Below are 16,068 nucleotides of genomic sequence, written 5' to 3' on the forward strand. Positions count from 1 at the left end.
AGCGTGTACCTACTGCAGGGAAGATAGAAAGGCATCAAACAATCCTTTTTCTTCCCTTTCTCTTCCTTACTGAGCTTCAGCCATCCTGGCCTTTTCTTTCTTTCTTTATTTTTCTTTTTAAGATTTTATTTGTCAGAGAGCACAAACGGGGGAGTGGGAGGCAGAGGGAGAAGCAGACTCCCTGCAGAGCAGGGAGCCTGATGTGGGGCTCAATCCCAGGACTCTGGGATCATGACCTGAGCCGAAGGCAGACAGTTCACCAACTGAGCCACCTGGGCGTTCCACCCTTCCCCCCTGCTTTGTTTTTTCCTTAACCCATTTCCCTAGCTTACTCCCGCTGAATTCAGGGCCTTTGCACTTGATGCAGTGGCTCTTTGGCAATACCCTTCTCCCTGATCCTTGCATGTCTCATTCCTTTTCCATTCCTTAGGTCACATCCACATAAAGGATTCCTTGACCTGTATTTACAGATAGCCCTCCATCTCCACCCTGGTCACTCTTCAGTTACCCGGTTTTATTTTCTTCCTAACTTCTAACATTGGCATGTAAGATGAGTGGAGAATGAATGCCTAACATCAAAATGGGAGTCTGTATGGGGCACCTGGGTGGCTCAGTCAGTTAAGCGTCTGCCTTCGGCTCAGGTCATGATCCCAGGGTCCTGGGATCGAGCCCCACATCGGGCTCCCTGCTCAGTGGGGAGCCTGCTTCTCCCTCTCCCTCTGCTTGCCACTCCCCCTGCTTGTGTGCTCTCTCTCTCTCTCTCTCTCTCTCTGTGTCAAATAAATAAAAAAATCTTTAAAAAAAAAAAAATGGGAGGCTGTATGGGTGGATCTTCTTCTGATCCTGGAGGGAATTGAGCCTTGTGGGCTAGAGATGACTCCATGAGGGAGAGCTTCAACATACAGATGAAGATGGAGATAGTTAATGGAGCCAGGGAATGGGTGCAGGATTGGCAGAGAAGCAGGGCACCTCTGGTCCTCTTCAGGTTGGAAAGAATGGAAACAGGAGGAGGAGGAGTTTTCCTCTTTTTCTTGGCATCTTTTCTAAAGGATGTCTCCTGATATCCAGGCTGCAAGAGTGGGATGAGGAAGCTGAGTCGAGATGGACCTGCAAACCACTTTCTGGGGAGACACAGGGACGGTCATCTCAAAATGAAAGGCCATGGAAGTACAGTGAAGGCTCGGCTGACAACAGGAATTTGCAATCAGCTCGGTTAGTTTGTCTTTGAGCCAATACTTGGGCATCTAATACACGCTGGGTGCTGTGGTCAGCATGACTAGTGCTACCCCCCAATTCGGTAGGGGTTCTCTCTGCTTGTACAAACAAAAGAAGGTTCTCTCTGCTGTGGGCAGTGGCAGCTTCCTCAGCCACATGGCTTGGCTTTGTCCAAATTAGAAAGGCGTTCCTGCCAGTGGGGTGCTGCAGGCTGGTGCCAGGGTGCTCAGCTCGGAGGGCGAAGCATGGGGCTGGCCTGCAGCCATGCAGCCGTGTGTAGTGAGTGGCCCACAGTCTGACAGTGGACAAGGAAGACGCGGCCCTCGGGCTCCCAGACCTTACAGGGTAGAGGGGGAGACGGACGCGGAAACTGGCCGGTGGGGTTAGGACAGTGGGGAGGCTTCACAGCGAGGCTTAGTGCTGGAGCATAGAAGTAGTTGAGGGTCTGGGAGGGACTCAGGACCGGGTTTTCAAAGCATCAGGAGCAGATGAACAGACCCACTGGGGAGGCTTCCGTGCACAGCTGAGTGTGCTGTGCTGACTCCGTGGTCCCAGATTGGGAGGGAGGCCCTCAAGTTAGAGCTTCGGTGTAACAGCTGGGGAAGGATCTAGTCTGTGGATGTGGGTGAAGACCAGATGGAGGGTCAGTAGAGCAGAACGTTGGAGGGCTACCGATTTGGCAAAAGCAAGTGCAGAAATGATCGAGGAACTGAGAAGAGGAGGGGAAGAAGTGGAGGGGACATTGGCAGGGACATAGGCTTTAAAGAGGATGCCTTAGTCCACTTGGGCTGCCACTACAGAATACCGCAGACCAAGGACTAGGTGATTTTATAAACAGACCTTTCTCTCTCCGTTCTGGAGGCTAGAAGTCTGAGGTCAGGATGCCAGCGAGGCTGGATGCAGGTCCTCTGCCAGACTGTAGCTGGTGTCTGTGCCCTCATGTGCCGGAAGGCATGAGGGAGATCTGGAGCCTCTCACAAGGGCACCGGTCCCATTCCTGGGGGCTCTGCCCTTGTGGCCTAATTATGTCCCAAAGACCCCACCTCTTAATAGTGTCACTGTGGGTGGTAGGATATGAAGCTGAGGAATTAGCGGGACGCAAACACCCAGACTGTAGCGGAGGATCTTACTGAAGCTGCTAACTCCATCTGGCCCAGGGAGCAGGGAATGCCCTACACCTACCTGCTCCTGGCCGTGAACCTGGCGTGAGTACATGGGTGACACGGCTCTCTCGGGGACAGCATTCAGAGACTGAGGCAGCGAGAGGAATGCAGGGTGTGGGAGAACTCTGCAGTCCCCAAAGCCGTTGGCTCACATGGAACAGGTTTCAGGGGGTGGGACAGCTCACAGGACTTGCGAGTGGGTGTGAGGACGGACCTGGGGAACATGTAGCGGGAGGGTGTGGGTCTGCTGGGCTACCTGTGACCGTGTGGGAGGTGAAGGATTTTACGGAGTCACAAAATTAGAGGCGACGCCAAAAATGGAATTCTCCATCTTACCCCAACCCTTGCACCCTCTGTCTCTCTCCAGAGGGTGGAGGGGATCGTTTCTGTGGCCTTGTCCATCCAGGGGTTTTCTGTCCTGCACAGAGCATTCTCTGTTTTCTTTTGCTTCTCCCTGGGAGTGCTGAGCAGCTCTGCTGGAGGATGAATTCCTCAGCAGGAGTTGCTGTCCTGTCTCTGAAACCAGTGCTTGGTCCTGCTGTAGCTGAAAGTGAGTAACTGGGCTTGTACTCAGTAGGGAAACCTGGACCCTGGTTTATCAGGTATTTTCGTGGAATTAATGGCACCTAGCCTGGGAGGCACCAGAAGGGTGTCAGGCCTTCGTGGCTGGCAGAAACGTGACCTTTTAGTAAGGCTGCAGGACCAGGCTGTAGCTTCTGGGCTGTGATGTGTCCGTCGCGGAACGGCGAGGCCACCAGGCTGTTCTGCCTGGGAGCTGGGATTTCTGAGGAGCCAGGCCCCGGATGCATGATGAGAGAGGAGCCTCTGTTGGTGAGAGGCCCTTGAAGAGAAATGCCGTTGGCCACTTGTGCTTAACGATTCTGAGTCAACCATGTGCCAGGCCGCAGGGAAGGAAGACAAGGAGGCTGCCTGCCTTGCCATAAACTAACTGCCGCTCCTAATGGAGGAGATGGGGAGTACGTCTGTTTCAGGGCAGTAAGCCTCAAGTCTGGGCAGTGTGACCTCGGAGTCCTGAGACAAGAGCATCTCACCCTGAGGGGAAGGTGCCTGAGGATGTGGGTGCCAGAAAGGATTTACAGTGGACTTGATGTTCGGGTTGAGCTCTGAAGGATGAGCATTCAAATTGGGAGTGTGGCATGCTGGCCACCCCAGCCTCCCATCCCGCAGCTCACTCTTGTGAGAACATTATGCCTTCATTCTTTCTTACTGGTCAGTATAAGAGACAATTATGTGTGAAGTAGCTGTGTTTTCTGTGTCCCTATATTTGCAAAGACCCATGCAACAAAACCCTTAGATCCAGGAGAAGTTTGCCTCTTCTGATGATCCAGTGTGCTTAATTTAGCCAGCAGTTTTAAACCCTATTGCACTTCCCACTTCCCCAGCAGTCTTAGTACTAGCATTTGAGCTTAAATCGGAAAAGTTTGTCTTTAGTCCAATTTTTTTGTGTCTGTCCTCTCACTCCACTCCCCAAACCACTGTGGAAATTTCGCCTTGCTCTTTTTGTTATTGCTTGAACGGGTTGGGGTTTTACTGTAGTAGCACAAGCCCTTGACATCCATTTTGGAAGTAGGCAAAAAATAAATTGCTCTGGAAATGGAATACTTGTTAGCATTCTGAACAGTCTAGAACCAGGATGTTTCCAGGTTGCCGAGGGCAAATGCGTTTTTATTTGAGATGTTACTGCCAGTTTCCTCCCAGAGCCATCATGAAATGCCTGAGCATTTGACATGAGTTTGGGGTTCTCTGTCTTGTACCAAGATGCTGGCTAATGACTGACAAGGCAAAATTGGGGGGCTTCTCTGCTTTCTGATTGCTGGGGAGTAGGCCCTCTACTCTGGCCCAAGTGCAGTTTGAAGCTGACAATCCAGAACCATAAATTATTAAAGCAGGAAGGGTCCAGATACCACGTAGCCCAATCCCCTGGTATGGTAGACCCAAATGGGTTAAGGGATCTTTTTTTTTTTTTTTAAATTATGTTAATCACATGGTTAGCCAGTGGCAGAAAGGAGATGAGAACCTTGGTTTCTTAATTCTAATTTTAGGGTCCATACATATTATTAGTCTAAGGATTCTTAGACCTTTGGCTTGAATTTTGCAAAGAGATTGGATAGACTTGGCCATTAAATGGTTGTATGGCCTTGAAAGATCAGTCTCATTGAAGCTAGTTACCCATTAGTAAATGGAGATCGTATTTTCTTACTTGATTCACAGGGTTAACTTCTACCATCCCAGGTATAAGCCACTGGCACATATGTCCATCATTTTCTCTTTCTCCATTTGCAAGGAAGATGAAGACCTAACTGCTTTGGGCTCAAGGCTGATGCCAGCCCCTTTGCTCAGGTCTAATGAAGCTGGCTCAGCTATGGGCTATCTACATTTGCCATGCTTTTGTTCTCTCTGGGGTCTTGGTTAAAGTCCCTCTGGACCCCCTTCTTTTTCCTTTTTGTTCATCTGCTAGTCCTCTTTCAAGTTTGACTTTGTCTTACATTCTCTACCTGACGAAGGTACCTCACTTCCTTTCTCCTTAGTGCCCTCTTGAGCTATGAACAGTGCCACCTTCTGGAGGGTAGGGACTGTTTTATTCATTGTATTTGCATCTGAAATATAGTAATTTTCTTCATTTTATTGAGCTGTCATGGAGATGTTTAAATGAATAAATGACTCACAAGGTAATATATGCAGAATCCCTCTCAGAACTATGCTATGTATTTTCTGTGTTCATGTGCTAGGGTGTCCTAATTCCCTATCCTATCCTCTCTGCAAGTAAGGATCAAGGATGATTTTGATCCTTCGATCTTTCTTGGGGAGTGAAAATAAAACACAGTATAAGGTCTAAAGGTCTGGGAGGGGAGAAGTTTTGGTAGGCAGAAATAGGAATAATAAAAATGGGGAGGAGACCGTTTCTATGAGAAATTAATACTCTTCATGTACTTTATTATGAATTTGATGCATATTAGTTTGAAAACTGCCCTTTGAAATGCTATTTAACTAATTGCTTTTATTGCTCTATCTTTGGAGACTGGGAGCTGGGAGAGATGCTAAAGCCCAGGAGGTAATCTCTGGGCCCAGGGAAGGGTCTCTTCTCTATTATTTGAACTTCTCAATATTTAAAATGGTTTAGTTTGGACTTGTTGATAGAGCAGTGCTTCTCAAATTTTAATGTGCAAATCGCCTTAAGATCTTGTTAAAATGCAGATTGATTCAGTAGGTCCTGAGTCAAGGCCCAGGATTCTGCATTTCTCACAGGCTCTCAAGTGAGGCTGACGCTGCTGGGCTGCAGACCACACTTTCCATACGTAACAAGCTTTTAGAAGCGCCTGAAAGTGGGAGGTCTTACTAAGTCAACTCTGCTGTTTCTTTGGCCTGGATTCATGGTTACTTGGATAGCAGAAGGCCTGAAACCAAGTCCTTGGCTTGGAGAAGGAAAACCCTGTGAGAAACACTTGACCATATGCTAAATGGTTCGTCCCATCTTGGGAGTCCCAGAGGGGCTGCATTGTGATAGAATGACTGATATTCATGAAGAGGACTTGGGATTCTATTCAGTGAACTGTCTAGAAGGCAAGCAAGGAGTCTTCATTAAAGTTTAGATCTATTATGAAAGATTAAAGCCAGTTAGGCTTATGTAATTTTGACAACATGAAAAAGTCATTTGAGGAACTCTTCATTCCTGAAAGACACTCTACTGTAGTTCTTTGCTAATGGGCTTTTTGAGGGGCCACCTGCCACTTGATGTCTTTGTCTAGACCAGAAGTAACATTCCAAGCTGCTCTTCCAGTGAGAAGTTAAGTGGGATCTGCTCTCTCGGCATTGAATCCTGTCCCCATCGCTGAGTGAGACCTTGGGCAAATTGTCTTTCCCAGAGCCTGTTTTGCCACCTGTAAAATAGTCCTGATATCATTTCATCCCAGAATTTTTTATTTTTATTTTTTAGAAGATACGCAAAAGCTCTTGGCATAGTTACTATCCCTTCACTATGATTACTTTTTCTCCTGCTCTGATCCTAGTTGGCATCTGGCTGTGCTGTTTGGATATAAGTGATTCTGCTTGGCTCCCTCACCTGAACCTTTTCACTGTCTTCTTTCTATGGGTAAGAGAGCTGTTGTGAGGTATGCAGACCTTCGTAAACTTCTGCAAATCCCCGGAACTCTTAAAGAGACGAGAGCAGATACTCTAAGTTAAACTTTTTTCACAAGGTAAAAACAGTGGGACTCCCATTAAGAGACTGTGCAACTTAGGTTGAGACACACATTTGTTTTGTGTGTGGACACCAGTGACCAGTGACCAGTGATCGGTGATTTGCCCCTGGGTCTCTTTGCCCACAAATGGTTGTAATTTCAGACTCTGGGTGTTGCCGGGCAGGCTTCTGTAGCTAAGGTGGTGAAAAGTTGGTTCTGAGTCCTTCTAGGTTAGTAAGGGTGTGGCTGGAGTTGTCACCTTTGTCCTCTATAACATGTGAATTGCAGTGGCCTTGATCTGGAGAGAGGGGTTTGTCCTTGGTTAGGTCAAACACACCCAATTTAATACTTGGCTTTCCTTCACTGTTCCTCTCGGCTTGGCTTGCCTCTTATCTTTGGGTTCTCCGCTTTAAATGTAGACACCTTGGAAGTGGGTGTTTAGTTGCTGCTCTGCTTGTTCCTTCCTGTGCCCTTCGATCTGTGAGCGTTTGTTTATTGCCTACTCATGTTCCATAGCCTGCTGTTCCTGCTCAGATGCTACCGAAAATCTTTTAAGACTACGGATTTGTTTTGACTTCTCAGTAATAAGACTACTTGGTATTCTCAGTGGCCTTTAGTGTTTATCATGACCCTGTTCTGTAAGCTCAACCAAATCTACATATTACACGTGTATTACGTATTACTAACATTATATTAGTTTTATATATATAAAATACTTGAGTCCCTATAGCTGAAGCTTTATCTAACCAGTGACCTTGATTTGGGAATCCTGTTAAAAAGTTGCTTCACACTTGCTGTAGGGCTTTAGACAAATAATTTAACCATACTCACTGGACCTAAATTTATCTTAATCTATAATAAAAGGATTGAATTAGATGAGACGTTTTCCAAACCTTTCTGTGGAATTGGTTGGAGTGGGGATGGGAATGACAAGAAGGCTCAGCAGTGGGTAGGACCCCAGGCTCGGCATTCAATCACATGATTATTTTGTTACTAAAGGCTTTTGCTATTAAGTTGGAAAAGCACTGGCCTAGATGGTGTGAGATTGCCTCCAGCCCTGGCATTGTGTGATCCCTTCCAGCAGTAGCCTCTACTTCTAAATTACGTTAGGCAAGGACACCTAAGTTGTAACACAAGCAGGCCCAAACTCATGGCACTCAAAGTCCTCTACGGTCTGGTTCCTGATATTTGTCACCAAGGCCCTGGGCTGGCTGGCCATGCGAGTGCCCTTGTCCCTTTGCTTCTGTTCAAACTGTTCCCAGCAGCACAGGGAATATTTATAAGCATCCTTTCCCCATTCAGTCCCTCCCAGTCTTCAAAAGACTATATAGTGTAAAAGCATCGTGTCCTTTCAGAAAACCTTTTTTCATTAGTGGTCCGTGTCTTCCCAAAGTACCTTCTCCACCCTGGTGGCTCAGTACACTTGGCCTTTCTGGCACTTACGTATGTGTGTGTAAAGCTCAGAGAGGGGCAGGACCTTCATTTCTTAATTCGCCATCACCGCAGTGGCTAGAATTGTACCTTTCTGAAAGTGACGTGGACCTATCATAGAGCTCAAGAACTCTTTTCTCTTTCAGGATCGAATCATCAATTTAGTTGTTGGCAGCTTAACATCCTTATTGATTCTAGTAAGTATGTTTATTTTGTGTCTTACCCAGGCTCTTCGCCAAAGTTTTTTTGAAAGCGTCAATATTGTGGTTCAGTTTAACACTCAGAAAAAATACAAGAGGCCAGTACATGAATCTGTGGAGTATTCTAGTCATAGTCTAGTATTCAGTTTTATTACCGCTTGAACTGCAGCTGACAACAGGAATACCCCCCAGTTGAGTATATGAAATAGCCCACGTCAAGTAAGTAGTTATTTCTGAGTCTGCCATGTTTCTGTGTTTTGTTAAATTTGTAACTCGTCAGTGGCACCAGCAATTCCCCTCTGTATATGACCCACAACTCCCCTTTCCTGCTAATCCCTTAAGTTTATTTTGTTCCTAAAAGCACACTCGTTATCCTTTAAAGATTATTTGGTCCTTATTCTTTATCTTGTATAATGTAGCTTGGTACTTCTGCTGTAAAATATAGCTATAGTTCCCATAGTCTAAAAAGGGCATTTTTATATCGCATTTCATTAAATCAAAGAGAATTTTAGTGAAGTTTCATTGACCTCTTAATAAAAAGAATGAGTATAATGCTTTATTTGTGATAGAAACAGAACTCCAATGTATTAGAAACCTAGCTCAGTATTTCCCAAAATGTTCAAAAACCGTTTTGGTTTTAATTTTTGTTGGCGTATGCAAAATAACGTAACAAAGGTTAGAACTTTTCCCAGTGTAATCCTTAATCCTGGGAATGAGGTTTAAATGCTTTCTTTTTGTCAAGGGGTTATTTTGAGCTTAGCTAGTTTTATGAGCTATGATGTTTTGTCTCCTTTCATAGTGGAGGAAAAGGATAGGAAAAGGAAGTACTAAAAGAAGTAACATACTGGAACAGATTTACAAATACTAACATTCCAGAAGGCAAACCTGGTGGTAGATACTATTTTACAATGTGAAGTGTTTTATAATAGGACATTGCTTAAACTCCAGTCTAACCAAGGCCTGACACAATTTCTTTTCATACAGGTAACGCTGATCAGTGCTTTTGTTTTCCCTCAACTACCTCCAAAACCTTTGAATATATTTTTTGCTGTCTGCATCTCTTTGAGTAGTATTACTGCCTGCATACTTGTGAGTACTATTTAGAATTTAAATTGAGTATCCTGGAGGGCTGAAGGTTGCAGTGTATACGTAGGACAGATTCCCAGCCTTGGGTCTGTAAGAAAGGGTATGTCTAGTTACCCGTCCCCACCTCGATGCAAAGGATGTCAGAAGTCTGAATATTAATTGGCAGATTTTTTGTTTCTGGAATCAGGAGTTGTTAATTCTAAAAGGAACCTTTGAAAGCTTTAAAAAAAAAAAAAGTGGGGAGGGGGAAAAAGAGTTAAGACTTGGGTGGCCAAAGCTTTAGTTTAATTTACCTAATACATCTTCCTTCAAGGACTGCCTACAGGCCCAGCAGGATTTGGCAAATGCCATTACTGCTCTAAAGGGAAGAGATACAGCATTCTGGATTTACTTCTAATTACAGAATTAGTCTATTTTAATCTCTGTGCTTATCTCCCCAAATGAAAGTAATTAACACCAAGAACCTCTTGGGAAATCTTAAGCTACAGCTATATCCTTGTCACAAGAATGTACAACTATTTACCATAAAGATGCTTTTCCTTTACATAAACGAAGACGGTGATAGATCCTCACTTAGATATTTGCCAATTGTTTGGTCATTAATTACTTGGCTGTTGTTTTATTTCCCTTGAGGAGAGATAGAACCAAAACTATAAACCCTTAAAAGCAGTAGTTTTGACTCACACAGGGCTTAAATCACCACTGTAATGTGCTTATCTCATTAATTTATTCCGCTCTACTCCTTTGCTCTGAGGAAGAGTTAGCCCATCTACTTCTGGAGTCTTTGGAACGAAACTACCAGAGATGGCTCTTCGCACTCCCAGCCTAAAGCCAGGAGTGACTAACATGACCTAGTTTTGTATAAAAACTTACGTATAAAAACGTATAAAAAAAAAGATCTAATTACAATAATAGAGATGAGTATGACTGCTTTGTAAAACGAAGTAGATAAGCTTTGGTGATTGTAAACTTTTCTCAGTAAGACTACAGCTGACTCTAGTTAGTAAGAATTTAAAAGTTGTCATCCCTTCCAGTACCTAAGAGACTTGTACCTTTTTACTCAAATACATTTAAAACCACCCTACAAGGTATACATTCTTGGATGGCTTGTCCGTGATTGAATGACTACTGGTTTGAACAGAAAAAAGGTAGCTGAGAAAGCAGGAAAAAGTATGATCTTGGATGTGGAAATTTGGTATTACTAGAATTATAAAGAGAAAAATTACATTCTGGCCACATTGGTTTCAGAAATGTATACTAACGTAAAGACTGTCTCAGTGGGGGAAAGTATATATGGATGAAATTGGTCACAGTTGAAAAAGAATCAGTTGTATTGAAAAATTTTCATGCCAGGCCTAGTGGCTATTACTTAAAACTCTTATTTAATTCTTCTTCTTTTAGATCTACTGGTATCGACAAGGAGACTTAGAACCGAAATTTAGAAACCTAATTTACTATATCTTATTTTCTATCATCATGTTATGTATATGTGCGAACCTGTACTTCCATGACGTGGGGAGGTGAGGCTGCAAAGGAGAAATACTTACCAGGTCTCTTCAAAGCTATACATTAGGACTGTTGAGTCAGAGCCGGGTAAGCTATGCTGAAGAATCTCCTGCACAAGTCTGATACATGATTTTCATGTTAATTGTAAATCTAAAATTCCCTCTTGCAGGGGAGACATAGCCTAGATTGCTTTGCTTTTTCTTTAAGGAGGTGGTGTTGCACCTAAACATTCCAACCCTTAAAGCTCAAAGGGCACAAGCAATTTTCACTTTTGAAATTAGACTTTTTATAATGTAAGTGCATGGCGAAAGGCTATGTAACAATCTTGCATTTTAAGACAAATATTCTTTTATTTCTGTTAAACTGAATATACAATTATTGTTCCCTAGGCAACCAACTTTTGCTTATAACTACAATTTCACATTAACAAAACACAGACGGTGAAAAGACAACTTTGATTGTGAAGATCTAATTACAATAATAAATAAAATAATTTATACAAGGTTTTTTTTTTTTTGTGACTTTTTTATAGGGGTCATGTTCATTAAAGCCCTAGAGGCTAATTTTGGCTTCACCTTCTCTGTAAATACATGAATGACTCTTGATTTCTTTCCTTTTATAACAGAAGCAAATTTTGTTTTTTTAAATTGCCTGAGAGGGAGAAGTTATGTCACACCCCACCAGCTGATGCACTAAAGTGAAGGGCAGACTCATACCTTCCTCAACGATTTCCTGGGTAATTTGTATAGCAAAATATGTGAGAGTCGGAGTATAGGGTAGGCAACCGTACTTCCTTCCCATTTAATTTTACTTCAAAGTGCTAACTTTGTAAACTGACAACAGTGGGTTCTGAAGGGGTGAAGACTCTAGCTTCTGGTGAGCTGTGTTGCTATTCTCTTCCATATTCCCTTTATAAGTAATAAAAAACCTGTAGTGAATATTCTTAATTCTTATAATGCTTCTTTGTGTACCCAGCCTGAATCAGCTCCCACTGCCAGCAATGGGTAAACCAATAGTCATGGCCACACAGTGCCCTCCTAGGTCTCTGTATGGGATGCTGGGCACCTTTCAAACTAAGGGTACGTGACATTTCTGAGCATCACTGGTAAGCTCTACACCATGTTGATGGGATGTCTCCGAAATATGAACAGGCCTACTTGAGACTGGATAGAGCCATGTCCGATCTTTAGAGATGAGTATGACTGCTTTGTAAAACGAAGTAGATAAGCTTTGGTGATTGTAAACTTTTCTCAGTAGCTGAAAGTGAATGAAATTCCCTGCTGACAATTAACACCAATCACAGGGATCTACGCAGTTAAGACCTCCATACTCAGTTCATCTACACACTGTCCTAAGACTGACCTCAGATGGTATATTTAAAGGAGGTAAATAGTCATAGCAGCAACATGTATGTGGCTTAAGCACTGTAGTTATTTAAAAGCCAAAGGAATGGTAAATTAAGCCTCTTGGGAGTTGCTCCTATTTCTTTGGAGATGTTGTAATTAACAGTGTGGCTTCTCTGCCTAAGCTACCTGTCTCTTAAGAATTACCTAATGACAGTTGACCAAATCCTCAACATCCTTTGAGTCTTCTGAAACAGGACTGCCCAAAGATGATCCAATGATATTTGATTCTTCTCGATGATGTTGGAGTATGGGATCTGTAATGAGTTAAGTGTTAAGTAAGTTTACATGTATGTACTCTAATCCATGTCAAGAAGGTATAGTAAGTACTCGACCAAAGTGCAAAATCTTAACAAGATGACTACTGTTGGATCAAGTAGCCTGATGTTCCCCTTAAGATTTATCAGGCACATGATGGAGTTGTATCACAGTACCTGTTAGTGTTGTCAAAGGCAAGACAGATTCAGTATCTATAACATCAGATGCCTGGATAAAGCCATGTGGTGAAGGAACGATAAGTATGGTTTCATCATCAATGGCTGTTTGATCAACTTGTTCTTCTATGGTAGGAGACTCTAGATCCTAAACGGTAGCAATTAAAAAAAAAAAAAAAAGACATTCTGACTCCTATTTCTTAGTTTTCCTTAAGCTCCCAAACACGTTTAGGTTTAAAAGGACTTTATAGTTAAACATTATCCCATTTTATAAAGAAAAGAAAATTAAAGCATAAAAATGGACAAAACAGAACTTAAAAGGAATTCAGTTCTAGGTCCCCTGAACGTAGAAGAAACAGCGCTGTTACACTGGGGTAAGTAAGGTTGCTAAGCTGTACCACAAAGACCTACTACTAACCACTCTCCTGAAAATGGTTCCATAGGTCCCAACAAACAAATCTCAATCTGTTGGAAGGGTACAGGGGGAAAAGTTTCGGTGCTAAGGCTGAGCAACACACTGCTGTCTCATCTTGTGAGGTCGCAGGTACAGTTTGCATTTGATTTTGTGTCCCGAGAAAAAGGGAAGTTGGTGGAGGACCCCCTCCTCCCCATAAATTATTGCTAGGCTTTTTCCAAAATGAAGGTTTAAGGCTCAAGGCAAGAACCCAGAGGCTGTTCCCTTAATTGCAACTTACCTCAGTAACATAAGCACGGGCTAAAGGAGAAGATGACTCCTCTTGTTTAAGGTCGGTGTCAGAGATTCCTTCCGCTCTGACCATAACACTATTCATCAGTTCTGTGCTATTTTGGTCACTGAATTTGGATACATGAGCATCATTAAATGATGGCTCTACAGTAATCTTAGGCTGATGAATTTCATCTGGGAAAGTGTCTGCTTCTAGGGCATCTGGAGGCTCAGGAAAATCAGATGAGTGAATATCACTGTCTACTGTCAGTTCTGCTTGGGATATGGAAGAAGTGATGTCTTCTGTGGCAACAGTCTGAATGATGACGCGTGGTGTGTGACACTGCACCGTGACGTTGTCACTTGTGTTTAACAAATGTTCTGGCTATAAAATGTCAAAGGAAATGATCAGTGGCAAAATGAGAAAGTCCCAACCAGACTTCAGTTATAGGCGACAACTACCATTTACAGGTGGCACCTGCCTGTCCCCAACCCTGCCCTCTCACCTCTGGAACTGCAGTGGTCTAGCACCGCCCCCCCATCATTCCATCTCCTGTAAGGAGACACACAGGGGCAAAGGTTATACCCCAGTAAAGGCAGAGTAATGGTGTAAAACTATGCTCCTAAGACAACAGCAGTAGGAAAAATTGCTTAATAAGTGGACTCTATTAGTTCTGGCTCTTAAACTTAGTATCACTTAATCCTGGTCCCTAACAGGTACTCCAATACTTAGACTACATAATCCATTTCTCCCTTAGACCTACTGTTATTATTGAAGGCACATGGGTTCTCTCATAGTATTAAAAACAAAAAGCTTCTGGTGACACTTATCAGCCAGTCTTCTCTACAGAAACCAGAAAAATCAAGGAACTGATGGAACATACGGATAAAGCGTGAACAATGATCTGTTCAGGAGAAGCAGGTGCGGCAGTCGTCAGGGTTACTGTGGGACTAGCTGTCAGAGTGAGGGGAAGGCCTTGGCTTGAGCTTGTCTGAAGCAGGTAGGTGCCTGGAGTGCCAGTGGGCTGTAAATGGAAAGACTGAAGCAAAAAAATTAAGATCAACATAGGTGCAAGAGACTGAGTAAATAAGCTTACTTAAGTCTAGCTTTATATCTGAAATGGAGTCTTTAATTTACTAGCCACAAATGTGCTTCCCGATCCTGAAGGTGCCCTCAAGTAACAAAATGAAGGGTATAATACTGACTTGTCCTACGTCCTTACACTTGTCTTGGAGGTTTAACAGAGAACCTTGATCCTGCTCTTCACTCCCATGTATTTCTATGGTCTGGTCTTAGCCATTTATTTCAAGGCACCAAGACACGGTAGCATAAGCCACTGTGTCCAGTGCGGTAACCCGCACACCGTCTTCCTTCACGGTCTGTCTAGCATGTAAAGAATTGGCACTCTCCCCACTTTTTAAAAGTTTCACATTTTTGAAAAGGCACTACAGAGTTTACTTGAACAGATTTTTTCCATAGTATAATTTTAGGAACTATTTTTTATACTAAGGTGAAATGTACAGAGATCGTGATTAGTGTTCTGAATGAAAAAGAGTAACTTTGAAAAGCTGGTTAACTAATAGTAAGTTTATCTTGATAGGTTTCACAGAACTGTCCCAAAACTATTCAACTTCTATGCTTGATAATTTGAGTTCGGTTTATCCTTTTCTCCCACAGGGAAAGTATTTACACTTAGAGGGTGATGTTGAAGTCCTAGAGCCTGTGGTCTTGTGTACTGAAGTTATAATAGCTCTCCTGGTACTAGCTCAATGAAAGTAAGTTTCCTTATTGCTAAAGCAGGCATAATAACTACCTCAGGGAAGGGGTTGTGGGCATTACAGATTATTACAAAATGGTGCCTGGCACACAGTAGGACTCAAGTAGGACTCGATTTCTTTCCTCCCTCCATAGAAATAAAAGCTGATCATTTACAATTTATAATTAGTAAATTAGATGTGGTCAGACAATAAATACTTCATGTATTAAATATATGCATTTTATTTAAGTTCCTGTAATGTTCATGATTTTTTGAAGCTGAGGCAATATCATCTTTTATTAATAAATTAGGACAGAAGTCTAAATATCTGTGACCCAAATAAGTAAAAACCTGAACACATACTCTAAATATATGTATGTATATTATTTGGCCAGGGGGCAGAGAGGAGGTGGCCAAAAAAAAAAGTTTTCAACCTGTGACAAAGGGTTATATTACACATCCCTATTTTCGAGACCACAGAATTAGGAAGTGGAAGCTTAGGTTAAATAAATTGCTAGTAGAGGTTCCAAAGTTGTTCTAAAAGAGAACCTTTAGCCATGTCGACTATCCTCATGAGATTTGACTGTGCAGAGGATAAACTTTTGCCCTAATAGCCCTATGTTTTTCACAGCAAATAAAGCTTGACAGAATTTAAATAAAACCTACTTTATATTTTCTTCCTGAAAAATGAGCTAATTCTGGGTATTATCCATTTTAGAAAACAGGGTAAGAATGGAGACTTAAAAAGTTACCCTACTTCAGCCAAAAGAAACCCCATTCAAATTAGCCATCTTGGTCCTTAGCTCCCCCAAAACCTCTTAGCATAGGCAACCATTAATCTTTTTGTCTCTACAGAGTTGCCTATTTTAGACCCTTCAAATAAATGGGAATCAAACACTCTATGGTATTTTGTGGCTAGTTTCACTTAGCATAACATTTTCAAGGTTCACCCTTGGAGCATGTATTAGTACTTTGTTCTTTTTTACTGC

General features: G+C 42.8%; 2 protein-coding genes across 10 annotated transcripts in view; one reads left to right on the plus strand and one right to left on the minus strand.

Annotated features, from left to right (window-relative positions):
* The window catches only part of TMEM243 (transmembrane protein 243), a 99,711-nt gene extending 83,959 nt beyond the window's left edge, over nt 1-15,752 (plus strand). For 5 of the 7 annotated variants that reach the window (XM_064575340.1, XM_045864787.3, XM_064575337.1 and 2 more), the window contains exons 3-5: nt 8,155-8,205; nt 9,193-9,297; nt 10,696-15,752. In XM_064575340.1, the coding sequence (XP_064431410.1) occupies nt 8,155-8,205; nt 9,193-9,297; nt 10,696-10,818 (279 nt within the window). In that variant the 3' untranslated portion in view covers nt 10,819-15,752. Of the gene's footprint in view, nt 1-1,068; nt 1,213-8,154; nt 8,206-9,192; nt 9,298-10,695 lie in introns of those variants that run through there. The other 2 variants (XM_064575336.1, XM_045864785.3) reach the window with 1 other exon arrangement.
* Nucleotides 1-16,068, minus strand: part of DMTF1 (cyclin D binding myb like transcription factor 1) — a 59,633-nt gene that overhangs the window by 4,658 nt on the left and 38,907 nt on the right. For 2 of the 3 annotated variants that reach the window (XM_045864782.3, XM_064575332.1), the window contains 4 exons: nt 14,207-14,362; nt 13,333-13,707; nt 12,638-12,785; nt 11,760-12,460 (listed from right to left, as the gene is read on the minus strand). In XM_045864782.3, coding sequence (XP_045720738.1) covers nt 12,351-12,460; nt 12,638-12,785; nt 13,333-13,707; nt 14,207-14,362 — 789 coding nt within the window. In that variant the 3' untranslated portion in view covers nt 11,760-12,350. Of the gene's footprint in view, nt 1-11,759; nt 12,461-12,637; nt 12,786-13,332; nt 13,708-14,206; nt 14,363-16,068 lie in introns of those variants that run through there. The other variant, XR_010406546.1, reaches the window with a different exon arrangement.

The sequence above is a fragment of the Mirounga angustirostris genome, unplaced genomic scaffold, assembly GCF_029215605.1.
Source record: "Mirounga angustirostris isolate CCGP_5_RB_7025 unplaced genomic scaffold, mMirAng1.0.hap1 SCAF_12, whole genome shotgun sequence".
In the NCBI taxonomy this organism is placed as follows: domain Eukaryota; kingdom Metazoa; phylum Chordata; class Mammalia; order Carnivora; family Phocidae; genus Mirounga; species Mirounga angustirostris.